This window comes from Rhinichthys klamathensis, unplaced genomic scaffold (genome assembly GCF_029890125.1).
Source record: "Rhinichthys klamathensis goyatoka isolate OS25496 unplaced genomic scaffold, OSU_Roscu_1.1 h1tg000180l_1, whole genome shotgun sequence".
Taxonomy (NCBI): domain Eukaryota; kingdom Metazoa; phylum Chordata; class Actinopteri; order Cypriniformes; family Leuciscidae; genus Rhinichthys; species Rhinichthys klamathensis.
This window is the reverse complement of record NW_026606708.1, coordinates 3,243,901-3,252,223: the sequence shown is the minus strand read 5'-3', so window position 1 is coordinate 3,252,223 and position 8,323 is coordinate 3,243,901. Positions and strand designations below refer to the sequence as shown.

Sequence of the window (8,323 nt, the reverse complement as noted above, 5' to 3'; positions counted from 1 at the left end):
ACCACACACACATAAAGTAAAGTCCATGCCTGGTCCTCCGCTGTCTTCGTTCCGATCCTTTTACGCGCCCCGAAGCTGATCAGTGAGAAACCTGAAACCAGTGCGGGGCGCGGTGAGAAACTTGAAACCGGTGCGGCGCGCGCGCCCCCGAAGCTCATCCGTGAGAAACTGAAACCGGTGCGCAGGTGACTCGCGCTACTGGCCTCGCCCTGCTTGCCGCTTTTGCCTATTTTGTGTTTTCTGTCACAGGAAAAGTAATGGCTGAGATTTTTGGTTCTGAAGTTCTTTTTTTTTTTTTGGGGAGGATTTGACTCGCGGGCCGCATCAAACTGTTTTGCGGGCCGGTTACGGCCCGGGGGCCGGACGTTCCCCACCCCTGCTCTATAGCAATGCTCTCCCACATATTAAGCTATTGTAACTGCGCTTATTTCCGTCGTTGGTATAAGTAGCAGTGGGTGGAAATAGACAAGAAATGTACAGTTTTCTACCATCTTGCTGACAACGTTTCTTTAGTCATTCGGCAGGCTTGCAGACTGAACCCCCTGCTGGAAATCCACCCTTACACATTGTAACACTGTGTCGGTGTTGCGAGAGGCAACACTTTTGAAAGTGTTGAACTAACACTTTGTGGGTGGTTCCTATATACATTTTTAAAGTGTTGAAATTAACTCTATTGGTGTTGATTTCTGGATTTAAAATTTACTGTGAGTTTAATCTTATATGTAATAAACTGCACTTGGGTTCTTCTCTAAAAAATTGCCTTCAGTGGATCTTTTTACAATGGTACATAATCCCATTCAAATATAAGTGATAAATGGGTTAGGTCAAAAGTAATCAAAAAGTAGTCAGAGTACATAGTAATTACGTTACTTACTACAATTTATTTCCATAATAGAATTTGTAATAAGTAACTGTTTGGAGGAGTGAAAGTTTTAATTTGTCTGCTCATGTGCTGTTTGTCTATGAAAAAAGCTTTGGCCTCAGCTAAATGCCCACAAACTGAAATTCTCTCCTGAACAGAGGAAATGACTACATTCTCCCTTCACAATAAACCACATTTAGAGAGTCACTTGTGAGTTATGCACGCTATGTGGGTTGTTGTAGGTAAACATAAACAGGCTTATTTATCATACTTCTATCATACATATATGATATGAAAACCATGTCATAAATTCAAATGTCAGATGATTCATGGCGATCGTTCATCTTGCTTATGATATACTCTAATCATGCAAATGCTTTTCCCTTAAAGTGTGTATGTCTAAAAAAAAATTGTTTTAGATATATTAAATAAGGTTTAGATGTCTGAGTGAAAATGTAATTATCATAACAATTATTACTGTAATTGCCCTACAGTAAGTTTTATAGCCATTTCTGTCAAGATCATATTTCTGTCAAGATCAATACAAATTTAACCTGACATACACACTTTAATAATGGCATTTTTACCAGCTTTGATGTCTCTTTTTGTCATATTCAAGATCTTTGGTGAGTTACACGGACCCACCAATAACGGTAGCATCCGTTGGCTGGAAGGAACATATCCTGTATTTGGCCTGCAAGTGAGAAACTGTAGCAGAAATAATGTGGAATCTTATATGCGTCATTCACTTGTACTCAGAGGGGTGTGTAGAAAGTGCTGTTGTGCAATAGATGTAGCCTGGCTGTGATTAGTTTTCTTACTGCACCTTTACTCACTTGGGCTGCGCTTTTATTGTATTAAGTCCCATTGTGAAAGCATCGCATCGAAGAGATTTATTCAACGGTTTCTTTTCAGGTATTTACTGCATCATCAAACATATCACATGTTTTGACTAAGTTTTTAAATGATTATAGGCCACTAAATAGTATATTGGTAATTGTTTTCTCTATATTTTACTTGTAATTTTGGTGGAATAACACTAAAAAGGATGATTTTTACTGTTGTTCAGTAAAAGTAAAATACAGTGCACCCTATATATAATTTGTCTATATTAACACATTGTCTGGTACTAGATGCTTTTTTTTTTTTTTTTTTTTTGATCAGGTCACGTAGATCAAGATGGAAGACACAAAAGAAGATATCCAGCCAGTTTCAGCCGCTGAGCATAAGACAAAATTCATCTGGTCACCAAAGGGGATGACTTAGCTCTTGAAATTGTAAGTCTGCCCAGAGTTAAAATGTAGCTAATCAAGATTCATATTGCTTTAAAATAAATAAATAAAATATCTAAATGGTTTTAAAATAGACTTTCATTTGATGCTACACATTATATGCAAGCTGTAGGTGATTCATCTTGATGTATACTACTTTTTTGTTTTAAATTAGGCTCTGTGTCTCATTATGATTATTTGTAAAGCAGTCTCTCTTGGATGCTTTTTGTGGAGCCCCATTATAGAGCTGGTCTGGGCCATTATCATCTTCATTGTTTATGGCATGGATCTGCAGATACAGTTATTCCCATGGACGGTAAAATGGATATTGGATTCTCTGGATTAGTATTTTATTTATTTATTTTTTTATTTATTAACAATTATTACCTACCACCATGATATAAGTGCAACTCACTCAATAGTTTTTATTCTCAACCTCCTTCCTTTTTTGTTCTTAAAATTAACTAAGAAAGTTACATGTTCTCATTTGTCTTGCAGGACTTCTTTAGAGCAATCACAGGTTCACTCATCTTGCTCATTACTTCTCTTGTCTGCATTAGCTGGGCATGGGAAATATCTGCGGAAGTTGCTGGTTCGGTGAGTAAATAAGCAAAGAATGTTTCTGTCTGAAAGGATCATGTGAAAAAGCAAAATAATTAAAGTTTTAGGTTGTTGGGCCCCTAAATGTATATCTAATGGTGTTGCTGTCCAACTCATTAACACGTTTTATAAAATGAGATCATATAATAATTTTCTATTTAGTGATAAGATGTAATAAGTATAATAGTAGTGATTATGTCCTGTTGTGCATTTTATGATCCTTGTGCTTTTACAATTGTTTCTTTCAAACTTTTTTCATGTTTGATCTTTCTTTAAGATTTTTGGTTTGATGGCAGCAGCAGTGTTTGGGTATGACACTTTTTCCATAGTCAAATACATCAAGGAACTGAAAGAGCAGGGGAGGGCTGTCAGTAAGTACAATGCATCAGCACCAAAATACTTACATAATCACCTTTAGATTATAATATATGAGGGCTTTCAAGTGTACTTTTTACATTTAAATGGGAAAAAAAAATCATATTTTGCATGTTGGTTTCACAAATTCACAGAAGTGCATGTCCAAAAACATCAGTTTCAACTGTTTTATTCAGACTTTAATGATAACCCAGCTCATCAAATCAAATGTGGAATAACTGCTTTACGTGTCCTTTTTTTCTTTCCCAGATGTAATTTTCTTCTAAACATAGGAAAAATGGAATACAACAGGGACTCATAAGGTTTCCACATGTGTATGGTTGATTATTGTGTTATTTTTTTGTCATGTCATGTTTAAAGTCTAAATGTGAAATTGAATGATGACATTTTATATTTTATTGTAGGCTACTTCATGTTATGGCATTAAAGTGTGCAATTATTAGCCTGTTGCCTATGTTTTCTGTTGGAAATTCATAATATACACAGTAATTTGTCAACTTCATAAACTAAAAAATTAAGTGAGATTTCAACATTTTATTAAGAACCAGCTTTCACAAACCACATATAAACACAGAAAAGTAAAAAGAGGTAACAAAAGTAAAAAAAATAAAATAATAATCACAAAGGTTGTTGAGCATGTTCAAGAAATGTTGAATCTACCACATTAACACAACAGTCTCTTTAATTTAAAAAGTCCTACAATAAAAACATTTGCAAAGTCAGGCATCCAATTTATATAAAAATATTCACAAACACAGTAAGACAATGAATACACCTATCAACCCTTAAACTCCTAAGTAAAAGTTTTTTAAATATATATAAGTGATAAAAAAGACAACGACAATACAATACAGCAACACCACAGACTGGGAAGAGGGAATTTCAACAACACTGATCATACAACAGATGTTGGTAAGAGAAAAGTCTCCTGAGAAAGATACTATATAATAGTATATGTCTTGAGTATAGACTGTCTGCACATTATAAAGTGCACTTGAATTACTAGTCACCTCTGTGCTGTGTGGGGACTGCAAACTGGTCTCCTCTTGGATGGGTTGGTTCTGTTGTGTGTTGTTCTTCCATTTGTTGTGTTGTAGCTAAATTATCCCCGTCTTTCCTAGTAGACCCAGATGGTCCAGTGCAGTTTTGAATGCTATCTCTGAGCTTGGATAGCTGGTGAGAATGGTTAACAAGGGTGCTATTAACATGAGACAGATACCCATCAGAGTGTCTCTCTAGCTCTCCTCGAATTCTCTCTAGGTCATCAGCCAGGTGTGCCAGCCCTCCACACTGACCCTCCACACGGGCAACACGACCCCCGACTTCATCTACCTCCTTCTGAACACCCAGGGCAGTCGAGCGGCAACCCTGTAGCTCTCCGGCCACTCTGCGCCGCAGATCCTGGAGTTCCCCTTTCAGACGGGTCAACTTGCGCTCCCCAGTACCCAACATAGATGCCTGTCGTCCCACCAGTTGAACCACACCCTTCACTTGCTGTGCAAGCCTCTCTTCTCTCTCTTGCCAGGTGAGGTTTGTGTGGCCGACCTCTCTGATCACAGAGCCAAGAGACTCTTGCAAGCCACAGAGAGATCTGTTAACTGAGTTCACACTAACTTTCAGCAGGGTCACCTCACCCTGAAGACCTACCTCCTCCTGTTTTTCTGCCAACTGGACAAGAAGATTATATAGCGTGGCATTGAGGTTGTTCAATCTCTGTACCTGTAAATCAAGTTTTTCATTCAGTTCCTTGTGGTTGTCCTCAATTTTCTCCTCCTCAGTTGCCAAAGGAGCTGCATATCCTGTAAGAATAGGCTGTGGAACACAAAATGAAGTGCACATGACCTCTATGGATTTAAGCTGTTTCTGTAAACGGTCCAAATCGTCCTCAACACTTCTTCTGAGTGATTCTACGTCTGTCTCCAGTGTGGGCACAGCCTGACCCTCTAGCAAAGTTGGTGCTGTGACATTACCTAGCTCGTCCACTGCAGCCAAGAGCCGACTTTCAAGAGCCTTAAGCTTCCCCTCTATTTGTGTCTCCAGGTCGGTGGGCACTCTTTTGTCAATGCTCGCCTCCTCTTGATTCAATGCAATATTAATCTTGGACTCCACATAAGCCAGTCGGCCCTCCAACATGCCCTCTATATGGTCCTTGTGTCCACCAAGTTCGGCACGTAGGTGTATTTGGGACTCATTCAAGCCACCCACTGACTGCTCCACATGAATTATCCTTTCAGTTAGACCCGATACAGCAATGCAACAACCCTCTTCAGGCTCCAGGTCTTGAAGCTGAGCCTGAAGTTTTTGGAGTTCTGTTCTCAATCCTATGGCCCTGATGTCTAGGACTTGCTCAATCTGATCTTGTCCATTTAAAAGTTCCTCCTTGCACTGTAGCCGCACCTCTGCCATGTGACCCTCGCAACGCTCCTCAGCACTCTCCACACGTTTTTCAAAGCCATCTAAGATAGCCACCCGTGCTTCACTCATTTTGGACTCCACCATAGTCTCCAGGGCCTTTTGGAATTCAGTTTGAGTAAGGTTCACTGACCCTTCTGACAATCTTTGAAGGGTGTTGTTGTGACCAACAACGGCTCCTCTCAACCCTTCCAGCTCAGATGCCTTTGCCACAAGCTCTGCTCGCAGCTGTGAAACCTTTTCAGCCAAATCGACCAAGTTTGGGAACTGCCCCACCACATCTGAACCCTCAATATCCGGTGCACCTCCAGGTAAATCTCCGAAACCCACAGAAGAGTCCCTAGACAGGGAAGGAGCAGCAATAGGGCTGGGTGCAGCAGAAATTAGTGCAGTCAACATCCGGTTGGCGTCTTCACGGAGGGAAGCACGCAAGCTGGCCTCCAGGCCTGTCACTGTACCACGGAGAGTATCAAGACCAAGAGAGAGTCGCTGCACATCCTCTTCTATCCTATCAAACCGCTCATCTTCGATAATGTTGTCACCATGATCTGTGAATTAATCAAATTTATTTATTTATTTGGGCACACACAAAAAAAATGCAGATTCTAAAACAACTGTATATACTGTAAAGAGTGTGTAACTGCATATAGCTTATTTACCTTGGTTTGTTTCACCACCACCAGAGGGCGCCTGTGCATTGGAAGCAGGCTCCATCTCACTGTGATCTGGTTGAGGATCTTGGTAGTCTGTGATTGGCTCATTCTCTTCTAGGATTAAGTCATGGCCAAGATCTTGAGGCTCTGGCATGGGTTCAGGATAATCTACTTCTGGTTCTTGGTGGTCTGAATAAGGTTCAACTGAGGTATCTTGGGAAGAGGGCCCAGTATTAGGGCCTGGGTATCCATTCATGGCATTATATTGTGTTTGAGGTTGATTCCAGGGGTTTCCATTGAAGTTGGGATGAGGAAATTGTCCTTTAAATGAAGGCACTAGACCCTTTTGAGAGGGATTGGGACCTTTAAAAGAAGGCATGGGCCTTTTAAACGAAGGCATAGGACCTTTCTGTGCAGGCATAGGCCCTTTAAAAGAAGGCATAGGACCTTTCTGCATAGGCATGGGTCCTTTAAAAGAAGACATGGGACCTTTCTGTGCAGGCATAGGACCTTTAAAAGAAGACATGGGACCTTTCTGCATAGGCATGGGTCCTTTAAAAGAAGACATGGGACCCTTCTGTGCAGGCATGGACCCTTTAAAAGGAGGCATAGGGCCCTTCTGTGCAGGCATTGGTCCTTTGAATAGGGGCCTTGCTTTCATTCCATATGCCGCAGTACAACCGACACCTGCATAACCAGGACAGCACTTCCACTCCAGCTCAGTCAGAGTCTTATATGCAACTTTAAACATAGGCTTGTAGTATGTGCGATACCTGTAAAAACAGACAGGGTGTCAAAAAGTGTATTTTTTTAAACATTAATTGCATATATGAAAGTGATACAATTATTAATAGCTGTCTTACTTTATAGTTGGGCATTTTTGACCCCAAGCACACTTGTTGTACTCTGCCTTCATGAAAGGAGTCGCTCCATCCTGAATAGTGAATGAGACAGTTCTCTCCACAACATAAGCACAGTGGTTCCTGAGAGAGAAAGAGAGTTAGTCAACGCAATAGTTAACATGAACAATAAACAATACTTATACAGCAATTATTCATCTTGTTTAACAATGTATTATTCTACATATACATTTTAATATTAAAAGTTATATACATTAACATTTGTTTATTTTTCTAAGCAAAACGAATAAAATCTGTTAATATTATCATTCATTGTTGATGATGATACCTAATACATTTACTAATGTTAATGTATAAAACTTTGTTGTAAAGTGCAACATTCAATTCACTATGAATTTGAGTAAATTTGAGTGTAAACTCACCTCAGTGTAAACTAAACTGATTATGCACAACTGTATTACAAAACTGGAAAATGTTAACTCAACAGGTATTGTGTCTACAGTAGATTAATTTAAGTCGTCATGGGTCATATTTTCTTATCAATCTTAATCAGAATGGAATGAATATTAACATTTTTACCAACAGATGTCAGTAAATAGATCAAGTGCAGCAGTGCGGGCTGTATTGCCTCACAGATGTGTCTAAAATTATTTAGTAACATTCAATGGCTATTTGGCTATCTGTGCCATCAAATAAGACAATGATTTTTTCACTCATGGATACTCACTTATGCCTGGCCGTTGGTTTCTCTGAGTTGTGCTGCGGATTTGGTCCTGAGTAGAGGCTATATCGGCTTGATGCAGGGTGAAATGCTGCCACAGTCAGAAAAGAACTCCAAAGAAGAAGAAAACAGCACAAAATCATCTCCAGTAACATGATTTTTGTATATTATCAATACTAAAAAAAAAACTACAAAAAATGACAGAGGGAAATCCCTCTATTGCCAGAACAAAATCTATGTGTAAAAAAAAGTGTAACTAGCTAGTCACATCTGTCCATGTTGTTCATAGTCAATACAAAAAAAACTTATAAAATTGTCTCTAAAAAGGACACTGTGTGCTTCAGTTGTGGTGGCGATGCTGAGATGAATGCTGGGACCGAGAGTCCTGGTCATCTCATAAAACACTGGACCACCTCATTTACATAGATCCACCCACTAAGCCACCTAACACAATTCACACAAAGATGCTATTTTTGAGACCTGACCAACACAGTACAACAGTGATGTTCAGAAGTTTTGAAGGAAAGACTTAAAGATAAATTATGATAACAATTATTAGTATAAGTGAA

The 8,323-nt window shown here is 39.3% G+C and overlaps 1 protein-coding gene across 1 annotated transcript; it reads right to left on the bottom strand.

Annotated features, from left to right (window-relative positions):
• Window positions 1-3,930: 3,930 nt before the first annotated feature.
• Window positions 3,931-8,050, bottom strand: emilin3a (elastin microfibril interfacer 3a). The gene is made up of 4 exons (XM_056261084.1): window positions 7,761-8,050; window positions 7,037-7,156; window positions 6,180-6,946; window positions 3,931-6,068 (listed from the first exon to the last, which is right to left on the bottom strand). The coding sequence occupies exons 1-4, from the start codon at window positions 7,907-7,909 to the stop codon at window positions 4,111-4,113; spliced, it is 2,994 nt and encodes a 997-aa protein (XP_056117059.1). The 5' UTR covers window positions 7,910-8,050; the 3' UTR covers window positions 3,931-4,110.
• Between the last annotated feature and the right edge of the window lie 273 nt (window positions 8,051-8,323).

Bases quoted from the DNA above. Each gene is read 5' to 3' on its own strand.
- emilin3a (XM_056261084.1), bottom strand. From the start codon at position 7,909: ATGTTACTGGAGATGATTTTGTGCTGTTTTCTTCTTCTTTGGAGTTCT. The intron at 6,947-7,036 runs GTAAGACAGCTA...CTGTTTTTACAG, and splicing joins CAAAAATGCCCAACTATAAA to GTATCGCACATACTACAAGC. The intron at 6,069-6,179 runs GTAAATAAGCTA...ATTAATTCACAG, and splicing joins TGGTGGTGAAACAAACCAAG to ATCATGGTGACAACATTATC.